The sequence below is a fragment of the Chaetura pelagica genome, unplaced genomic scaffold, assembly GCF_000747805.2.
Source record: "Chaetura pelagica isolate M959 unplaced genomic scaffold, ChaPel_1.0 scaffold191, whole genome shotgun sequence".
Classification (NCBI taxonomy): Eukaryota; Metazoa; Chordata; class Aves; order Apodiformes; family Apodidae; genus Chaetura; species Chaetura pelagica.
In genome coordinates this window covers 1,270,560-1,293,733 of record NW_009952440.1, presented here as the reverse complement: position 1 = coordinate 1,293,733, position 23,174 = coordinate 1,270,560, and the positions used below count along the sequence as shown (strand labels likewise).

Sequence of the window (23,174 nt, the reverse complement as noted above, 5' to 3'; positions counted from 1 at the left end):
GTGAATGTGGTGAGACACTGGAACATGATTCCCAGGGGAGCTGTGAATGCCTCCTCCCTAGAACTGTTCAAGGCCATGTTGAATAGGGCTTGAAGCAATGCAGGAGGGTTGGAACTACATGATCTTTAAGGTCCTTTCCAAATCAAATCATTCTATGATTCTCTGTATGCCTTTAGCTGTTGATTTAATGGCAGGGGAAGGTTGATGGTACATTACACAATAATTTACTTAGGTTTTTGAAAGTCACAGCTGTTGAAATACAATCACTTTGGACAAATATAGTTACATTTGCTTTTATATTGGACTGTTTGATGGGTAAGACTTTGAGCCTCTGTAGAAAACTGAACTGACATTTTGTGACAGACCAGCTCCATTTATGATTCTGAATTATAACGTAGATTAGAAACTTGGGATTTTTTTGATAGATGTAAAATGGAGATAGACCTTTAGATTAAATACATTTTCAGTTACTGCACTCTGCTGTCATTGATTTTCATATGATGTGCCCTTTATTTATTTTACTCTGTTGATTTTTAAGTCCCTCATGTTTAAACCACATCATTAGCCAGTGAAATTTAGGAATGTGTTCTGCCAAGTGTTTGTAAGCTCTGAGAATATTAACAAATCACTGAACAAGCACAAGTTGCCATCAAGATACAGCAGAAAATTAAATACATTTTCTCTCCAGGTGCACAGGAGGGATAAGGTCCCGTTGTTAACTTAGCTTTTGTAGATGAAGCTTTCTCATATAAGCATGTCTTATCTTTTCATCAAAGTGGGGAACACAGAGCTGTTTTCTTTCTGGAATTTTTAGTTTATATTTGCAAGAAACAGTTGAGGCTTACGGCTTTTAGGGAGATGTAAAAAGTGCTTCTGGCCACCAGAGATTAGAATCTCATGTCATGAATGCATCTGTCTTTTCCCTGTGATCAGAGGTGGAGGTGAGTCAAAAATGATGGAAATGTGATCTTTGATTTCCCACCTGCCTGCATGTAAACTGATTTTTTAATTTATTATTTTTTTTAAATGTAAGTTAAAAACCCTTACACTGAGCATCTGACCCCAATTATTGCAAGCTAATGACATTGACTACATCAGACCAAGGGTAAAATCTAATCTCTATCATGAGTCCTGCCATGTCAGGAGTCTCTTTCCTGTGAAACAAGGCAAGGAGTATAAGATTCTCACTGGAGAATTTTTAAGGGCTAGGAGTGCTTTCAAGCTATCCTTAAGTTATTTGGACCATGAGGTTGATGTCAATCATTTTCACAAAGCATCAGCAAGGTCAAAATTGTAATTTATGCACTTTTATGAGTGCATTATGTTGCTTTCTAGGCAATTGAACTACTCCCTAACAGTTTATTCTTTACTTAGTTACAACACTTGGTTCAGGAGCTGCCTAGTGAAAAAAAAGCTTGCTTTCTAAGCATGTGAATGTCAAGAAGTTGCTTAAACTTCCTGATTAGCTTTTTATTATAATTAATTTTTTATAATCTATGAAAACAATAGGCAGGAAATGACAGATTGCCTTGGGAGCAAGCGTAATTTCCACTGTGTCCTGAGAGGAGAGTCCTGTGCACCTCATGCTGGGCCATCGAGGAGATAGTCATTAAACTTTGTCAAACTAAGGAAAGGATCTGATTTATTGCTTCCCTGGATATCCCCCAAGATAGGATAACTAAGGATAGAAGAAATACAGTCATGCCATTGTAGGTAGTATATGATCCCTCAGTATATGCCTTGATTTGAGGTTTGGTTGATATTTGAAGGACTGAAGTCACTTTTTTGTACAGAGAAAAGCCAACTGTGAGAAAGTTCCACTGTTCTTTGAAGTGACATAGACGTTGAAGGGCTGTACTGATCATTCAGATAAGCAGGTGCTTTCAGGAGATACTTGTATTTTGTGGCTAAAGTATATCAAATAGTTTTCTAAAGCTGCAGCACTAGTAGGTTTGTGTCTCTGGCTACTGAGGAGAATTTTCTTTACATGAACAATGCGAAGTAAATTCCCCCTGGGAAGGAGACTGTCAATGTTTCTGTTCAGCTGGAAGGAGAGGAGTAGGCACAGGGAGGCTGCACTGTTTGGGAAAAATATGCCTTAGCAGGGCAAGGACCCCACAGTTCCTGTCTTCTGGTGGGAGACAAGGAAATAAATGTGGTACAGTTAAGGGAGTTTGCAGCTCTTTTACAAGCCTACAGGAAGGAACTGTACTTATTTACTCTCTGCCTTTCTATCCTTCTGCAGCAATGAGTGGTAGGAATAAAGGACTGATCAAGTTGCATTTTCATGTCATGTTTTTTTGCAAAACGGGATATCAGACAGGAAAAAGTGGAGCCTCTTTTTGGTGAGTGTAAGCTATTTCCCACTTCATCCTCTTGTCTTTACTGTGGATTGCTAAAACAGTGTAGTTCAGGACAGAAGTGAAATTGCATTTGTTAACAGTAGCCACTGATTTAGTCTGTCTTGACCGTTATCTTGGTGGCAGTGTGTTAGCCCTGACCTGTGCTTTATGGCTGTGTCCTGTATCTGGGGTATGAAGCTAGAAGGCAAAACAAAAAACAAACTCTCAGTTCCAGCAGTCTGGTGTCCCAAGTTGAGCTGCTCATGTCTCCCGATTACTCAGGCTGGATCCGTGCTCGCTGTTGTTGCCAGAAATACACTAACTTTTTAATTTGCTGTTGCATCTCAGAATAAATCATCCCCTTGTTGCACATGGAAATGAGTGATTTTAAAATCCCAGTCTGAGAGAAAACATTTTGAACCTCTGAGCCCACTGGGTGATTTAAGGTAGGAAAGATTCTGAATGCAGTTTCTGGTAAAGATGAGGTGGCTTTATTTTCCATAGGTATCCTTGGATAACAAATCCAACACAGTTCTTTTAATTGTTAAAAATAGTTTTAGAGAAAATATCAGGTATTTTTTGTGATAAAGGCTGTTGAGAATAAATGATGAAGGTGCATAGCAATTCCTTTTTTTTTGCCACTAAATCAAGAGGCTCTGAAATGGTGGCTGCCTTGATACGTGACCACACAGGCTGTCAGCATCCAAGGACCAGATATCTGCATGGGCTGGGAGCCCATCAGAACACCTGGGTACATCCTCCTCAAGGTCAGCTGGCCACACAATACTGTCTGACTTTTCCAAGGTTGGGAAAGATTGACTGTATCAAATGGAATGGCATATTCTAGGATAGGTATTGTGTGCTAATGAGTTAAAAATAAATGTTTTACAGAACAGTCATGTTGATGCTTTTTTCCTTGCTAATTCAGAGCCTGTGGGAAAAGAGGAATCCACTGTATGCCCTTTTTGTATAGGTCATTTTTGTTGATTTTTAAAGTACAAAATTGCTATGTAGAGCTTTTACTAGAGAAAATATTGTCAAGAAGGATTCCAGGTGTTTCTCAGGTAATGGTATTCTTCAGTTGCTTTTTCCAGGAAATGCAATTTAGAATAACTGCGTTCACGCACAGCATGCAATTAGTCTTTTGCTTTGTTTTGTGTGCTTCACCAGCAAGCTATCCTAGAATAATACTCTGAATTCTCAATTGGTGTAATTCACTATACTTCCATTAACTTCCAGAGAGGCTACTCTGGTTTATTCTGGCTCTGTTTCTGGCCAAATTGTTTAGTTCTGAATATGTAATAAAAGTGTTAGTCATCTTTGCAGCCGTTATTCACATTAGTATTCTGTGCCCAGTCCTGGATGTTTTAATGTGTTTTTTTCTTGATCAACAAAGAGGGTGTTGTGCACAACAGGGTATATCTATGAGCAAATATTAGATGTATCTTTCTCTACTTTTCAAGTGTTTTTTTTTCTGATATTTTTACTCTTCTGTGTAGTATTATTCTCTACAACTAGTTGAATCAGAGCTGATCTTTGTGGGAGGCTGTCAAAACAAGTCACTACCAGCGACCAGGGGACTGAGGGCAGTACTGTGAAGACCTTCCCACTTAGACTTGAGCAGACAAGCAAAGAAAACATTTCTTTTTTTTACTGTCTTGTTTTGGAACTCTGTGCAATTGTAATTATTTTTTTTTTAAGTCTGATATACCAGTATAACAATGATTGATCCATTCCAATGAAATTACAAGTTCTAAAACGTCTTTTTAGACAAGTATTGTGATGATTAGATACAATATTAGTTAAAGACAAAAATTCCAGCATTAAATAATATCAACATTATTCTTTCTAATGATCAAGCTGTCAAGTACAGTACTATTTAGGATAGCTGAAGTACTTGCAAGTTGTAGCTTGTAATGTGAGAAAGTATGATCCCAAGAGTCTCTATTGTACATTTCTTTTTTTCTTGGAAGGCATAAAAATCAAATTGTACAATATTTTCTGCTTTATAGAATCTTGTTATGGCTTTCTGCCATTCCACATATTAGCCACTTAACCTTAATGACATTACTCTGATTTTACTGTTTGTGAACTTAATTGTGTAAGTCTTTGTAGACTGAAAAACCATTTTTCTCTCTTGCTCCTTCAGAAAATGTCATTATAAAATCGTGCATGCTTTCTAATATTTTCCACAAATTTGGCTGGAAATAGCCCACTAACATTCTTTCTTTGAAGACATCATTTTGTTACAGTATTTCATCACTAGAACTTAGCGTGTGGTTTGTATCACAGTGATCATCCCTGCATATTCTCCCTGCAGCAAGCTGACAGAGGAAAAATCTCTTCTCAGTCTAAATTAGTCTGTTAAATTGTCTGCTGGTTCTAGAATTGTGTTGGGGTTTTTTTTCCACAATTTAAATCAGTGTATATGTCCTTTATTCTTGTTTCTTTAAAAGTGTGAGAGCATTTTTTGTAACTGTTGGTTAAGCTAGTTTTTGATTTGCCATTGCCATTTGCTGAATTCATTTTTGGATGCTTTCACAGTTCTCTTGTTAGATCAGTGTTGCTATGCTGCCTATATCCCACCTCTTTTATTTCACGGATGATTTTTTTTCTGCTGATAGAACAGATTAAGTAATTAATCTTCCTCCATTTCTTTGCACCTTACACTGAATAATCTGCACATATATTTGTGTTTTTTCCCTCTGCAGATGAGGTTTTTTAAGCCTCTATCCTTCACTGATATTCTATTTTGATAAACTTAGTGTCTGCAGCTTAGGCTTGAGCTTTGTTGTGGTGGGGAAAGGACTGTGTATTTACACCCTATGGATTTAAATGCCATTTCCTCTAAGCTTTCTCAAATTAGGAGACTAAATTACTTTTTGTAATGAAACTACTTTACCAGTACAGTGACTGTTGTTGTCGAGGAATGTCAGCAGGTGTTTAAATCTCCACGGAACCTTGATAATGTGATTTCTATGTGGTAAAAGTGCATGAGAATTTCCAAGTGCAATGAAATTACAACATGCATTAAATATAGAAAGTATTTTCTTCTTCTATATGGATATTTTAAGCTTGCATAAAATATTAAGCAACCATAAATTATCCCTATATATAGATATCCCCCCTTCTTTTTTAATATTACTGCAAGTTGATGGAGGGGTAGATGAATTGCATGAAGCTTTGCTGGTCCAAGCTGTGTTCTGTCCTTAAGTTCTGTCCTTAAGTTCCTTAAGTTGTGTTCTGTCCTGTTCAGTCTGCTGCACACTGCAAAAGGCTAGTCTGAAGTTTAGAAAGTCTAGGTAGTAGTATTCTTCATCACAAGAAAATTGTGTGTTTCCTAGGCTTGAACACGTGTTGTTTTGTGTCATAAAGTGGGCTTAAAAACCTGCAATTCCCATTTAAAGAAAGTATTTGTGTGGTGCCTCTTCACCCTGGTGACTCGTAGGGACATTGGCTGGGGAAGGATACATGGAACATTAACACAGCTCGGGGCGTGATCCTGTTTTTTCTTACTGAGAAGTAGAGTTTTTACCATATGGAAAGACTATCCCAGAGTTAGTGGATCCCAAGGGAACAAAGCCAGTTCTGTGTAATGAGTCTGGCTGTGACTGTTACCATTGCACCACACGGTTACTTCATCTTGCATCCTGGCCGTGCATCTCTATTGTCTGATTAACATGGGGACAAGTTATTTGCCATAGTCTTTTGCCTTTCATTTTCACTATTACCCATTATTATTATCTTAATATCTTCCAGCTGATCAATAACTGTGTGTTTCATAGACGGTTTCAGAATGTAGGTTAAAGCTTCTGAAGGTGAGCTCCTTTCTGACTACATCTTCAGCTGTGGTCTGTTCATGGTGACCTTTGCACATATGTACAGCCCAGCCATGTCAGGAGAGCCCTGCAGATGTCCAGGGAGCCAATTAAGAAAAACAGCTCAGAATGGAAACATAAGTCTTGAATCCTATCAAAATTTTATGATCCATTCGCAATTAATAATAAATGAAGAATTTAAAATTGTGCTATGTATGTCTTGTGGATTATGTTTAAAAGCAACTAAATTGATGTTGTTATAGGTTAAACCAATTTCTTGATTCATATTGAGACATACTGTTTGGTAATTTTTTGTTAATCGTATGCTAATGTGTTGTACATTATTAGTTTCCATATTCATTGCTCAGTAAATGTTATAATAAATACTAATTTATTGCTGCTCTCAAAGTACTGACTGAGATCTTTAAATTTCTTTAAATATATTCTCAGAATCTCTTAGAGTAACCAAAATTACCTGTAGCATTTCCCACAGCAAAATTATCCTGTGATGTTGATTGAAATTGTGCCAGTGTATCTGCCATAAAAACATTAATGTCATGTCTGACTGAGACACATGTACCTTCTGTGTTCATCATTTCTGAATCCATTATGAAGACCTTAATGGTAGCTGTATATAAAGACATGCCATAATGACATCTTAAATGCTGTCTTTAAATTCACAGCACGAAAAACCTTTTAGAAACACTGAATGAAAAAAGCAGGTAGCTAACAGCAATTTGTGGATAATATATCTTGTATTTAGTGGAGATTTTTATCTTAATTTCAATGGAAGTAGATGGGTCCAGAAAGCTAATGGTGTCAATAGAACTTTGTTCCTAGTGAATGGCATTTGAGACCTCAGGTCAGCTTTCTTATTTTACAGCAAACGTAAGAAAATGCATGCCAAAGTTTGGAGCTGTATCAGCTGGTTATGCAAAATTTAAAAGTATACAACAGAAATATAAGATCTTAAGCATATTTAATTTGTAAAAAAGGCTTATACATACAAAAAGAACAGCATATATATTTTTAAAACTCATGTGGCAAGGTTATTTGAAAAGGGCACAAGCTTCTGATGAAACAATTTTTCAGAAGGAAGGGGTTTGGTTTTTGTTTGTAACTCTTTCAAGGACCTTATATAGTCACTTTCTGGGCAACCATCTCCTTTGACCAGTCACCACAATACACTCTGTTTGTCTCCAGTTTTGCTTAAGTCAGAAAGAGGAAAGGGGAATCATGGAAAAGAAGGCAGCACTAAATCATATAGGCTTCACCCAAAATTTTTAGTAATCATCAGGATGCTGGAGCAAAGTATGAGCTTTTCAGAGCTTCCTGAAATCACATCTTACTTTCTAGTTTTTCACTTCAGTATTTAGGACATTGAATATTTTGGGCAGCGGTTTGCTCTTTAGAAGGCTTACTTTACATAAAAGTGAAAATAAAAACAAAACAAAACAAAAGAACAAAACCTACAATTTTTATCCATTATAGTATTTTTTTTTTCTTTATTACAGTTTATAATATTGACATGACCTGTGGTCCTGTTAGTAGTACTGTTTGGTTGTATTAATTAGGCTTTATTATTTCAATTGCTTTTTATCAATATTGATGGGAAGATTATAATAACGCTTTGTAATCCTTCAGATGCTGAAGGATCATATTTGCCATCCAAGTGGTTCACTGGGCTGTTGGTACCAAGCTTGTTTGTGACTGAGCCTTCTTTGACAAAACTGGCCATTTCCTCATTCCTACCCACCCTAAGACTCACCATTTCCTCCACAGAGGATTAGCTTCCCTGCCCTCTCCGTCCTCCAGAGTCCTTACACACATGAATCTAGTTGGTGACTACAGGAATAATAATATCTACCAGCTGCTCCTATGTTTACAGAGCTGCCTTTATCCTGTGGACCTGGTTTGCCTGCTCCTTTTCATTCCTCAGTGTCAAGCTATTTTATAAAGTCAAGTAAGCATTACTTATGGTTTACACAGAAGGAACAAGAGCATGGGTATTCATCAAGGTCAGTGGTAGTCCTACTGAATGCAGTGTAGGACCCTGCGTGTTGAATAACTTTGATCCTTAGAAAATTATTTGTGGTATGGGATGCCAGAAGAACATCATGCTTGTGTCACTAACATTCAGAGCAAATTATCTTAAAACTTGAAATCTGTCTTTTTGTCTCTCATATAAGACAGCATCACAGATTTATGTTGCTATATTAATAAGTAGCAAGATAGATTCTCATCTAAATGTAGTATTTTTTTAAACATTATTGTACTTCCTTACTAATATTTAGTGAAATATGGGGCAGGTATAGTTCCTCATTAAATAGATTTGTATTTTATTTTTTTCCACCTGAAATGTTTTCTCAACCTAAGGTAGAAATACCTATACCTCCCAAAATGGAATTTATCATATAATTGAGAAACATCTTAAGGCAGCTTAGAAGATATCCTATAATAAAGTTGTTGTTAGAAGTTAGTAATTTATCCACTATAAAATGCCATCATTATGAAAATATATATAATTATGAATATATACATTTTTCCAGAGTTATTGCATCTTCTTATGGCTTCCCTTGAGTTGTATTGATTTCTTCAGAAACTGTTTAATGGGGAAACAAATAATTCTTGTGGCATAAGAGTCAAAGATACAGCTATATCAGAGCACTATGGTACAACTCCAGAGCACTGGGCAGGTTATAGCCTTAGTGTTCTTTTTTCTTGACTATTTCCAATACACAGACACAACTCTCTCTGGCCTTGTGATCCCTGCAGGGTTCTTAGTGAATAAAATATATGTGTCAAGATGATGATTTTCTAAACCAGCTAGCTTTTAGGTACATTTCCAGGACACAGATTATCTAATCTAAAGGCTATTCAAGCACAAGGGCAACACAGTGGTTTCTCCAAAGAAATAAAAAATAAATTTAAAAAATCAAAAGGCTTTATTGCTTACAGTTCTTTTCAGTCACTGTTATATATTTTGCTACCTAAGGGATACTGATTTTGAGTGAAGAAGTTAGCACAGGAATAGCTATAGTTATTTCAACTGCATGGCCCAGGGGTTCAAGACTTACATTAATTCAGAAGCTATGTTTCAAAGTGCTTATAAATAGCTGTGCTACTTTATCTTCACATTCTGAATTGCATTGCAAGTGATCATTTTACATAAAGGTTAACAAAATTATCTCTCACTGATTTGAAATTGATAAATACTATAATTACCATTATTCACACTCTTCTTTGGGACTGGCTTTCAAATATCAGTCCCCATCCTCACAGCCAGGGCTTAGGCATGCTAAGTATTTCCTGACATATGAGGTAACCTTAGGGGTGATACTTGAAAGCCCACCACCATGAGTTCCAGGGTCTGGATCAGCAGAGCAGGTTGACCAACATAAGCAGGACATTTTACTAGAGCAAACCTGATGCCATATAGAATTCCAGGCATGAAGTATATGAGAATCAGTTGTGAGAAATGACTCTGAGCTCCACTAACCTCGCATTGAATCAAAAGATCACAGACCAGAAATTTTTTCCAAAGCTTTTCTTAGCTCCATGTTTTTAATTCTTCCATCTGCCTGTTTTGTTGTTCTGTTTACTTGACCTGCTTGCTGTTTAATGTCTCCTGGGGACACTGTTCAGAAAGCCTCCTACCTCCACCCTGGGTGGTACAGATGATCCAAATAAGGTATCAAGGGAGTCCAGAGAATGACTGCAGCAAACAGTCACACCCGGGACAGTGAGCTCATATAAACCTTTTCAGATGACTTTTCAAGTGCTCCTGCCTGAGCTTGGATGTGCTGGTGAGCTAGATGATGGCACATCCAACCATGGTACAAAAAAATTAGCCTCATCAGGCAGCATTAATACAGAGTTTCAAAAAGATCCAAGGGTCAGAGCTGGAAAAGCATTTCTGAAACTGCATATAATAAATCTGGACTTTCAGTGGATCATTGGAAACCTGGAGTATGCCATTGCTGAGCAGCCCAACTTGTCACCAAACAGCTTTTGACTAGTCAAAAACCACTCCAGCTAGTGAGCTGCCAACATCGCTGTTGCTTCAGTCAAGCACCCATAATAAAATAAAGCAGGGAAAGCAAATTAATTGTTGTAGGTTTCAGATATCAGAATTGTAATTTCTTTGCTTTCATCACTTCCTAATGGAGCCTCTACCTGATGCATGTCAGGAAAGTTTTGAGTACATTATAAAGCATTCTCTTAGCATTGTAAAGCAGGTACTAATTTTTAGGTCCTTCTTGCACTACAAATACACAGTATACAACTGTATAATGTGAGATTTTTCAGGTTTGCTGGGTTACTGATAGATCATAAACTTTGACAATGTTTATAACCAGTGACTTTCTTAAAATTATGGCATTGCTAAAGCCATCTTAGCACCATTATTATGGGTTATTGAAGATTAGTATCTGATTAAGTACATATGGCTAATTGAAATATCCCCTATCAAAGTACTTTTAAAAGAGGGGTTCCTATTAGAGATCATGGTTTTGAAGATTAAAATTAATGAGCTCCATCAGATTACCTGCAGATATTTGTAAAAAGGCATTCTTTTTTTCCCCCCTTCTGGTATTCTGATATATGAAAAGAGACTTTTTCATGCTTCCTGATCATTCTTATCTTGTCAAGCTTACGCTGATTTTTTTTGCTATCTAGTTTCAAGAACTGGTAACATGTGAGCACCTGTGTTGTCCTCAGTAAAAATGCATTGAGACGAATTTTTTTTCAAAATAAGCTTTTTTTTAATTAAAGAAAATGCCTGTATTTAAAAATAATTTGGAAAAGGGTGACATCAGGAAAAGAATTGGCTTTGCAGATGTAAAAATCTACATCTTAAGACTTCGTATGCTTTGTCAATGGTAATAGAGTCTAGCAGGGTGAAATGTAAACTTCCTTACTGAAATGGATACAATTTATAAATTTTGTATAGCTGGATCTAAACTTTTTGCTGGAGTTATTTTAAAATGTGTCTTCATAAACACTTCCCATGGAGATATTCGTTATAAAAATAAACATTAATAACTAACTGTCAGAGAATTTATAGAACTGCAGCCTCAACTGCCTTTAGGCCCCAGGGGATTATGGTATGGTAAACCCAAATTTATACAAAGAATGAAATACAAAGTAGAACAGAAAAAAAGAAATGGAGAATGGGTCTTACTGTTTTCCTAAAATTAAAATAGTGGCATTTTCCTGTTATTTTCACTGAAGCGTATGTGCGAAGAGTAAATACAGTGTTTAATTTTGGATCTCTCAGTCATCTATGTGGATCTATTTCTTATAAAAAATTCCAGATTATGGCCAAAATGTTTATGTAGGATAACTTTAGCATAGGTGGAAGTAGTGTTTCCTAAATTGCCTGTCAAGAATGACTTAATCCTACTTTGCAGGAATTGCGTGTATCAGTGAGACACATTCATTTCCATACTCATTTAGGAGACTCTGCTGAGAATGTCAAAGAGATGCTAATTATTATCAGCTATGGTGATCCCTTAGGAATTAGGCTGGGATTGAGAATCCACTTAATTACTGAAGTTACACAATAGTAAAGGATTAAAGTTAGGAATTCTTCTCCCTTTTTTTTTTTTTTTTTTTTTTCCCCTTTTTTTTTTTTTTTTTAAATTATCGTGGCTTGGGAAGCAGCTGACAGTCAGTCCTGGTACTCACCTCTTTAGGAAATCATTCTGTGACCACTTTGTCCTTTTTCAGCCCAGTTTATCTGCTACTGCTGCTATGCAAGGGCAGAAGCAGGAGAGGCAGTAATTGTACTTGCAGCCTGGTTGTTTCCCAAAGAAACCAACCTAGAGAAATTGGCAAGACTCTTGAGCAAGGGACTGTTTTATAGTTAAGTAAGAAGAGACAGCAGAACTTGCAAGTTCAGTTGAGTACCTATGGCTTCATCCTGGTTCAAACCAGAACAGGTAGGTTTGTTTCTTTAGTTTTCTTTCAGATTGAAAAGTGAATATTATAGATTGGAATGTATTTATTTTTAAATAATTAACTTGTGTATATCAAAATAAAATAATGCAGAAGTCTATTTTAAAAATACAACTGGACTGCCTATCTTTAGCCAAGCTACAGAAATTAATTTTTAAATGTCTAACTTCTCAGAGATCATAATGCTATGTTAGTACACTAAGCAATGCCAGGGTCTAACCTCAATGCTGGCTTTTTGAGCCAACCTATCTTTCCCCTTTCATTACTCACATGTTCCCTGCAACAATTTTGCTTTACACCTGCTCAACCAAGCAGTTGCCCGGGTGGAGTCAAGCAACAATAAAATATCAAGCATATTTATTTAAAGTCTTACTTCTTCTTCATACATATATTCTTTTAGTACTTGGACTATGATTCCCTTTCTTGCTCTCATATCAGTCTTGTTTCTTGCAGTTATTCACCTGCAGAGGGTACTTTGTATATTGGGAATATTTCCTTTTCTAGACTAACATTCATTGCTTTAAGTGGCTTAATTAACAGGCTTTCATCAAACAATATTCTTGTATCTATTTAAATTGGTACTGTTCTTCTCAAAGATCTAATAATTATTCATATTTATTGCATGAAATCAAAGTAAGAAATTTAATTTCATGAGAAGTCAAGGCTTTACTTCCTTAAAATGGTGATAAAATTTAGAAAGAAAAGATTTTCAGAATGAAAAACCGGGTTTATGTTCAAGACTGCCACTTTTTCAAATGATTTTGTGTCAAGCAATGAGTAATATTTAGTTGAAGCTTTTTTTGGCTTTTAGTCAAGTACTATAAACTAATTTAGTAATGGGAATTATTTTGGAGCAGCAATAGTGGGTGTGTGTTAAAAGTCTTATGGTGATACATGATAGCAGTTCTGACTTCAGAGGTAATTGGGTTTAAAAGAAAGAAGCAAAGAAAATGGAAAAACCTAAGCCTATGGTGCTCTACTGCTATTAAGTAAGTTCGTATTCTAGACTGCCTGAATGAGAAGGCCTCCTCTTGGTATTATTGAAAGAAACATTCTCACAATAGATATCGTCAGCTTCAATGAAGAAGTTCACTTGAATAATTTAGATAATTTTATTTTATTCTGCTTTCATATAAATGATTAGATTGAGATATTTAGTAGAAAACTGAGACGCTTTACCAGGATGAAGTTAGCACAGGTGGCATGCTGCAAAGACAAACGTTTCTCTTCCATTTTTCTCACTGCGGAACCTGTGAGACTGTTGTAGAAGACAAACAGGATTTGTGTCTGTGTGATGCTGAGCATGAGTACCATAAGCAACCATTGCATATTACACAACTGAAAGCAGAGGGATGTTATTTATTTAACATCAGCATTATATAGGTTTTACATATGTAGCTAACCTCTGAATCTACTTTTTGACAAAAGCAGAGAGTGTAGGAGGAGAACAGCAACAAAGTAGGGTAAGAACTGTGATAGTACAATTAATTCAAGGTTGTTTCCTCCTTGTCTGTAAAATATTTTACGTGTATTAATTAAGAAAGGGCTGTCTTTAGGAAGTGATGTTGGAATATTTAAAATAGTATTAATGTAAATGTTAAGATATACTACCTTGAACAGACTGGCAGTAATTAGGAACTAACCATCATGAATATATTTTCAACATTTATCACTGGAAAGATATGCATTGCTAGTTAAAATGTTGTGTGGAGCATAAGTGCCATTGTAAGCAGTTGGACTGGCTCTAGGAAGCCTCTGTTTACACGTTTAATTTAGCAGCATTCTTGGTCAGAAAAACATTTATTTGAGAAACAGTGAAAATATTACTAGTTACATATTTTCTTCCTGTTTCATTTTCAGTAGACGTGGATAACAACTGTGAAAGGAATGAAGAATTAAGACACATTATTTAATTTCTGTGAAATTCTTTGGTATTGAATCTCACATTATTGTGTCTTTACTCCATATAAGGATTATTCCTTCCTAAACTAACAGAAAGTAATAATCAGGGAGGTTATCCTAACATCAGCCGCTTCAATCACCACATTATTATTTAACATATTTCAGTTGAAATGTGTGCTGTTCTGGATATAATTATCTTGAAAATTCAAAGTAATCATTTTTATTTTTTTTTATCAAGCAGGCATACCAAATCAAGCATGCTAGAAAATGTTGATAGCTGGAATAAAAATGCCTATATATCTTCTGAGTGCATTAACAGCAAAGGAAAGGAGGGGTTTAGCTTCAGGAAGGATCCAGTTGTCTTGACATTTGAGTTTCAAGTAGAAAACTCCACATCAGAGAGGGGTTTGTTTTTTCAGTGTAGTTTATTCAGTACCAATGGAAATTAAAATTGCAGTTGAATGAACTGGACAGAACCTACTTTACTAACCTTCAGCAGAGGAGTCAGTGGAAACTTTCATGGGTTTCCCAGTTTCAGGTTGTGAGGTGGTGGGAATTCTACCTGTTTTTCTTTCAGTCACTTCAAAGGGCTGAGTTTGAACAAGGGCCACCTGTTCGACAGGTAAATCAGTAAGCCTGTTTTGCCACTTTTTATGCACAGTTTTACTCCACATGAATGCTTTATTCCAGGCAGATGGACATGGTAGCAGAATGACTTACATTACAAAATATTGATCACAGCAGTAAGCTTCCCTCAAGAGTTTATCCTAATGAATACTGAACATTAATTAAATAATTTGTGTTGTTGTGAGTGTGTATTGCTGTCCATACTGAACAAAGCTGTGCAGTAGGCAGAACACTTAAGCTCCTTTCCCTGTGCCACATGCACATAGAATCACAGAATTATAGAATTGCAAGGCACCCCTGGAGATCAAGTCCAACCCCCCTGCCAAAACAGCACCACCTAGGGCAGGTCAGACAGGATTGCATGCAGGTGAGTCTTGAAAGTGTCCACAGAAGAGGGCTCCACAACCTCTCCGGGCAGCCTGTTCCAGTGCTCTGTAACCCTCACAGTAAAGAAGTTTGGACAGAACCTACTTTACTAACCTTCAGCAGAGGAGTCAGTGGAAACTTTCATGGGTTTCCCAGTTTCAGGTTGTGAGGTGGTGGGAATTCTACCTGTTTTTCTTTCAGTCACTTCAAAGGGCTGAGTTTGAACAAGGGCCACCTGTTCGACAGGTAAATCAGTAAGCCTGTTTTGCCACTTTTTATGCACAGTTTTACTCCACATGAATGCTTTATTCCAGGCAGATGGACATGGTAGCAGAATGACTTACATTACAAAATATTGATCACAGCAGTAAGCTTCCCTCAAGAGTTTATCCTAATGAATACTGAACATTAATTAAATAATTTGTGTTGTTGTGAGTGTGTATTGCTGTCCATACTGAACAAAGCTGTGCAGTAGGCAGAACACTTAAGCTCCTTTCCCTGTGCCACATGCACATAGAATCACAGAATTATAGAATTGCAAGGCACCCCTGGAGATCAAGTCCAACCCCCCTGCCAAAACAGCACCACCTAGGGCAGGTCAGACAGGATTGCATGCAGGTGAGTCTTGAAAGTGTCCACAGAAGAGGGCTCCACAACCTCTCCGGGCAGCCTGTTCCAGTGCTCTGTAACCCTCACAGTAAAGAAGTTTTTCCTCATGTTGCAGTGGAACTTCCTGTGTTTCAGTTTGTGTCTTTTGCCCCTTGTGCTACCACAGGGCGTGATTGAAAAGGGACTGGTCCCTTCTTCTTGACACCCACCCTTCAGATGCTTGCAAATCTTAGTAAGATCCCCTCTCAGTCTTCTTTTCTCTTCTCTAGACTGAACAGCCCCAGGTCTCTCAAATCTTCCTCAGCTATTCTATAGGTGACAAATGTTAACTTCAGGTAGGTGGAACTGAGCTCTGTAGGCTACCTTTTTGGTTACTGTAGAGTCTGCAAGGAACAACAAGGAGACAGACTATCAGTGTATTTCTGGTGTAAAACTGCCCATCTTTCTCTCCACTGACTATGAAGAGATGTTGAAGAAAGCTTATCTGGTTTAAATCTGGTCTTTAGAAATTTCTATTTATGTCATCAATCTGTTTTGAGACATCTGTCTCACACCTGTCACATCTGAGCCCATCTTAGCAGTACAGATACATTAATAAAGAGAAACAAATATTTTTATAATTGTCTTGTAATACTTCAGATTCTTTTCAGCTTTGGTCTTTTTTCTTTTGGCAGCACCAGAACGAAGGGATTCCCTCCTGGTTAGCCCAGATGTTCTTGATACTGCTCCAAGGAGAAAGCGAAGACAAAGGACAACAAAGGCTGCCAGGACAGGAGCTAAGGTGGCTGCTTATGAGACAGAACTGCCAGCCAAGGAAAAGTAGGAAGTTTTCAAATGTTTTTAAATGTTGTTATATCTACAGCTGACAGAGGGTTTGTGATTTGGGGTTTTTTGTGTGCTTTCTGTGCAGTTACGTATTTCAGACCAAGTAGTGTTGTGTTGCATTCCATGTAGTCATTTACAGTAATTTTACACAATTTCTAATAGATGTGAATGAATAAATTTTCAGGCCCAATTACATTGATTTTAGTACACCACTAACATCATGATTTTAAAATTATTTTCTTTTATTGACTTGGATAACTTTAAGAAAGTAACAGAAGCCTACCAAAATTATGCTCTGTAGATTACAGTATAACTCTGCAAGCAAAGAAGGATGCATTTATACCAAGTGTCAAACCAAGGTGGATAGCTTATGCTAAGCTGTGTCACAGACAGTAGTAACATTATGAGTGTTTTGTTTCATGATGAGGATAGTCAAACCCAGGAACAGGTTGTCCAGAGAAGGAGCTGAGTCTTCATCTGTCAAAATACTCAAACCTGACTAGGTGTGGTCCTGTACAATCTGCTGTGGTTCAGGAGGGAAGCAACCTCCATAGGTCCCTTCCAACCTTACTATCCTGTGAGTCTGTCTTTATAATTTCAATAGAAATTAATTCACAATATCATTTTTAAAAGACTAGAGTAGATTTATGTTGAAAATAAGACCAATGGGGAGAAAAAAGAACTCACTCTAAAATAGCATGTCAGAATTCATAAAACGTAATAAAAAATTTTTATGTCACTCTCAAATTCTGGAAATATTTTCACATGATCTGGGAGGTGCTTAGATATGTACAGAATTACTTTGGGGTTGCAATATGATTGGTGGTGTTTTCTTCAAAAATTGATTATTTTTTTTTAAGATCTGTAATAATTTAGATTTGAAAATACTTATTTTCCCTTTTTATCTGTGATATCCAGTGGATAACAAACTGTTAAAACAGACATGAACACAAGTAAGCTATAAAGACCTTTGCCATGATAAGCAAAGATTTCTGCTTAAATCAGCAAGGGAATTATTTTGATATAGAAGTTTCTATTTTTTTAGAATGGTCTGGAAAAATGTCAAATTCTTCTATTCTTTTAGAGTCTAGTATATTATAATAAACAATGCCCTTTCCCCATTGAATGTAGCTGGCTTGCTTTTGAGAGTCTGACTGTGCTTGCCTGAAATAAAATTTAGTAATTTTTAGTATTGATTGTGGAAGGAAAGCCTACAGAGACAAATTATTGCTGAGGACATAGAGAGGCCTTGGGCTGAGAATTCCTCTGTGTGTGAATATATGAGTCCTATGTGTAGGGGAAGGACAAAGAGTACATCAATTTATCAATTTTTTAAAATTCCTTTGTGTAAGGCAAAGTGTAAAAAAAACCAGAAAAATTGTGTTTTTCATACTATGCAAAGTATTTCTAATTTACTTACAGGATTGAGTCAGAGCTCAGTCTGAAGAGTGGTACTTCTTCTTGGCTGTAAGATAATTAGTCACATTTTAAAGCTTACTATATGGAACATCCATTCTTTCAGTCTCTACTCCTGTTTTTCTTTTTGCATTAAGTACTTGTGAATTGTATTGTAAACAATAGCTTTGCACTACAGGTGACAACATTGTTTGACATGTGACATTCCTCCCAGTGCTGTGAAGGTGTATCTGACAGTGAAAGATCCATGTTCCTATACGATCCAGTGGTGACTTAAGAAATCAAATGTGATATTTCTCAATACTGGAATGTTTTTTAATTCTTTCTATAGTTAGAAATACAGCAGCAGTGCTATATAAGTGTATAAGTGCAAGGTGAGAAGATACTAGATCTCCCTATTTACCTGAATGTAGCAAAAGCCACTGTAATCACTTCAATTTTGATGATTATTTTTCTCAGCGTCCCTCCTTAGTTCTAGGGTTTTGAACTCATTTTAAGTCTGTTGTCAGCTGCTAATCAAGCTTTCAGTCAATTTGCTTGGCTAATAATTTTCACTTCTTTTCAACCTGTCAGAAGTAGGGTGATGTAGAATTAGTATCATAATCCAGTTCACAAATATAAATGTTTCTTTTTATTAAGCCTGTTCAGTATTTTGTACTGATGGAAGGCTAGATCCTACCCAGTGTGAAAGGCTTTATCTTAAGCTGACGGTACATTGTGGTCCTGCCCAAAATGTTTTCCAGTGTTGGGTCACTTATCAAAAAATCACTAATCCAAGCAAACCACCACAGCCTGCTGGGGCAGCAGGGAGGTTGGGAGATAAGTTAATCTCCAAATTCCTTCACCTTTGGAAATGCTCCACCACAAATATGGAAGATGTAAAGCCCTTGAAAGCATGTCACGCTTGTCTGTTTGGCACAGGGATCAAATGACAGATTGTGATCACGTTTGCAAATGCACAAATGAATCCTTATTTCTGAGCTCTCCTGCACAGACCTGCAGGAAGATTTTATTCTTTACTCGTAATGTAAATACTTCAAGGTGCTATCGCATAAAATCATATCACACAGTTCTTGCTTTCACAAACTAAAGCTTATTTAGGATTAATTTTCATTTGCAAGTTCTGCTGACATCATCCATGCTTGTCTCATGTTCGCCAGGCAATCCAAGGGCAGTCACAAACCAAACATCAAGGGCATAATGCTGTCTTTATGTTGCTGCATGCTAAGTTGACTGATACAAGGTCCTAAAACAGAAGAAAAAATACTTCTTTACTGAAGGAGAGCATCCAATTTTTATTTTCGTTTTGGCTTTCAGTTTGTTTTTTGAAAATACAGTGTTTTTCAACACACTCGTTATCTCATAATAGGAATTATATCTTAACTTTTATATATTTCTCCTAAGATTTTAAGTTATGATAAGAAAATATTGTTTATGCTTAAAGTTAAGAGAATCTGAAGTACATACTGAGTCATGAAAAATGAAAGGATTTTATTTCCACAAATATTTTAGATTTATGAATGTTGAGGCTAGTTTAGTAGCAATTGTCTAGTCCTTTGGAATGAAAATATATTCTTAGATATGCACATGAATAGTGAGAAGAATGCAAATAAAAATCTGTTTAACACAGAAATTAGAGCAAAAGGGGTACAGCCTTTTTCATTCTTTGCATGTGAGTGCAGTGTCAGGAAAAGAAACTGAATTTTGTTTATATAGATATGTAGCATTACTGTGACAATGTATTCAAGGACTAAATCAGCATTTTAAATGAAACTCGGAAATGTGCTCCCTATAATACTGAGCTTAGACATGAGATCAGCAAAGAGCTGAACTAGGATTTATGGAACAAGATTTGCTAAATTAACTGCTTAAGTATTTGCTGAGATAAAGATGTTCTTAACAATAAAGCAGAAATTCAGAATAATGAGTTGGTCAGTGAACTGCCAAGACTGAGGTTTATCCAGCTCTCTAGCAGGTTGTATTTCTGAGGTACCAAATAAAAGGTAATAATTATTTAGGCAGACAGATGTTACTTTATAGTTGATAATAGTCAAACTATGGCTTGCTATTTACACATTTCTAAAATGTGTCAAAGAATGGATATTGCAGTTCAAGACAGAATTAAGTCAGGAAGTGAAATAAATTATTCTGATTCCAGTAAAATGTGATGGTATTGGTGTTAACTGTAACTTAATATATGGCAATTTCCTAAGATGCAAAGTAGAGATAATATGTAAGTCAAGTTAAGATGCAAATTCTACTTTTCACAATTTGCATTTCATACTTGGAAGAGAAAAACTAGTAAAACCAATCCCAATCTACAGTTAGAAATTATGCTTACTGATGCATAACCTACATCTCTTAGGGGACTGCTTATGAATAACACTATTAACTACATAGAATATGCATTCAATATAGAGACTTAAGTGTATGGCCTGTCAGCCTGAATCATATAAATAACTGGAAGTTGCTATAATAATTTTACTTGAAAAGTATTGGAACCTGTTTGAGAGAAGATAATACTTACTGAAGATTAATTTTTTTCTGTATATAAAATTGAAATGAAGCATAGACACTGGATACAAAATACTTTTTGTAGCTTGTATGATTTGCAGTCACAGGCTAGACTGGAACCCAGCCAGTGCCTGAGTTTCTATAACTAAAACAAAAGTAAATCAGGAAAACCTTCCTTTCCTAGTATAGCTTACAACTAGTACTTTGTTTCCACAAGAAAAATCTTTCTACTTTGGTTAATCAAAATTGTTTTTGTTTAAGTAGGTAAGAAAAGCAAATGCTTTTTTTCTGCTGTTTCTAACTAATAAAGGATCTAGTTTCATGGTTCTCATTCACACATTGGTGTTGTAGGAGGAAGGCTTTTCTGGATAAGAATCCAAGTTCCTTTAAGTTCTTGTCTGTTTCAAAATGTAATCTGTTTCAGACACAGCATAATGTTTGTGATTGCTTTGCTACTGTTCAGAATACATAGAATTACAGGACTGATTTGGGGGAAAACACTTTAAATACAGGAAAAAAAATATTACGGATGCAAATATGCTGGATTCTTCTAATAATGAGTAGAGACAGCCAACAAATATTATTACAGAGAAAGTGCTTCAGAATTTTAGGAAACAAGTGTTAAGAAATACTTTTACTTCAACTGAGAAATAACAGGTATTATTTGCTTATCTTTTCTATTAAAAAGTACATGTGTACACCAAGTACTTTGAACCTGAGTTACTAGTTATTCTGCATATTAAAAATTTCAGATTCATATTTCTAAGTCTCGTTTTGTACATTTGTCGTAGCCATTACTGTCTTATTTAATATATATATTGAAGTTTTATTTTTTCTGGCTTGATACTTCTTGCTTTGTTGCTAAAACTGGATGACTATCAGAATGAGGCCTGCAATTAAATTGAAGAAAAGAGATGCTTTCCCTTACTTTCAGTTTGGTTTTGCTGAAATATTGAGGTGCAGTCATAGCCCCACTGAATTTTATAAGATCTTTGCTATCTTCATTATGTATCAGGGCTGCTTTTTCAGATTGCTCAAAGTGTTCAACATATTTCTAAGGATCCTCAGAAACATCTGTATCAAGTAAAGAATATATTCAGATTGCTCACTAGGTATTTGGAAGTTGCCAAGAAGTGTTTTGCCAGGAGTTGCCAAGGAGTGTTTTGTGCTACCTGCATTGCCTTCACCTTTTTCATTAGGGGAGGATGAAGAGAGAATCTCACCTTTACCTTAAATACAGTTACCAAGGGCCTCATGCTTAATGTTTGTTCTTGACTTAAGGGTCTGATTAGTTAGTTACGTGTAATTTTGGATAGAATCAGCTGCATAATTTTTGCTTGTTAATGATAAATGTAGGGTGGTTTTTTTTTTTGTTTTCAGACTCTCATCTTCTTCTGTACCTTCAAAAGGCTTTTACAGTCTTCACAGGTATATATAATTTATTTAAAAGGAAAGCTCTTAATGTTGTATCCTAACACTGTAGTAAGATGGGCTTCTCTTTCTTTTGATAACCTTCCACTCCTTAAAAGCACTCAGCCTGTGGTGTGCCAGGAATCCCCTGGGGATCATCTCTCTGTGTTTGTTTAACTTATTGCTTGTGGTTCACATTTTTAAAGTCCTAATGCAAGGTTTATTTAAAATGTGGTTTTCCACCACCAGTGATTCAGGTAGCAATAACATAGATTTGTCCTGAAATTTGGCATTCTTAGAGGCTTACACATAGACATTGGTATTACTGTCTCACACAACAAGTAATTCTTTCCTGTAAAGGTTTAACCAAGTGAAATTTGGATCCAATTGAAAATTATACCATAACATTCCATAGACCAGAGGAAGAATAAAACTCGCACCACAGTTACTCCCTTTTTAAAAGCGATATATGTGAGAGTTCATGTTGACATGTCACTTTTTTATTAAGTGTATTTATTTAATAAAGCAGAGCCATGCATGGTGTGACAAAGCACTGTGCTCATTGGTATATCAGTGAGTCAATGTAGTGTCTGTGTACAGGAGCTCATTTCTGCCATAATAAATTTATGGAATGCAATGTTTAGAAAGTTTTTGATAGCTAACTCATTCAGGCTAAAATGTAAACAGGTTAAGAATTCTCTTAGAAGTGGACACTCAATTTTGAGACTCTAATGTGAGAATCAAATGAAAAATGATTTAAATAGCTGAATTAATTCCTTTTTGTACTTCATTCATGCTCAGGATTTTCTTACACTTTGGATGATTCTTTTGGTTCCCTTTTTGCTACAACTTTGGCAGCTGCAGTCCATCACTGGTCATACCAGACAGACTGTTTTGACTTGCTGGTGCAAATAGTAAAAATTGTACTGTAGCTTTGTGTGGCCTGATGGGAGCTTTCATAAGTGATACTCATCTCTGAACAGTCACCTGCGAACATTTAAGTTTGCATGAGGTTGGTGTAGAAAGAAGAGCTGTGTTTAATACCTGTGTTATGTGACTCGTGGCTGTACAAAAGTTGAGTATCATCAGACGAAAAAAATATAAAAGCCTTTGATTACAATGTACAGCAATATTTGCAAAAAAGTGACAAAAAATCTAGAGTAGTTCGATATTCAACTGGAGTTAATAAAGCAGAGGTAAACACAACACATTACAGTTGCTTTTGTCTTTGTGCACCCTGGCTTCTTGTGCAGCGAGTGTCTTTGTTTCAGCTGAGTGGTAGATAATTAGGCTTCCACCATCCATATAGGAAGGGATTATTTATTTCTGTGGGAAGTGTATGGAAGTGGTATCTGCAATCACCATTTCTCCTCTCTCCCTAGGGAAA

The 23,174-nt window shown here is 36.2% G+C and overlaps 1 protein-coding gene across 1 annotated transcript in view; it reads left to right on the top strand.

Moving 5' to 3' along the window:
- XRCC4 (X-ray repair complementing defective repair in Chinese hamster cells 4) overlaps nt 1–23,174 on the top strand; it is a 163,562-nt gene that overhangs the window by 83,451 nt on the left and 56,937 nt on the right. The window contains exon 6 of the mRNA XM_010008398.1: nt 16,297–16,441. Within this exon, the coding sequence (XP_010006700.1) occupies nt 16,297–16,441 (145 nt within the window). The remainder of the gene's footprint in view (nt 1–16,296; nt 16,442–23,174) is intronic.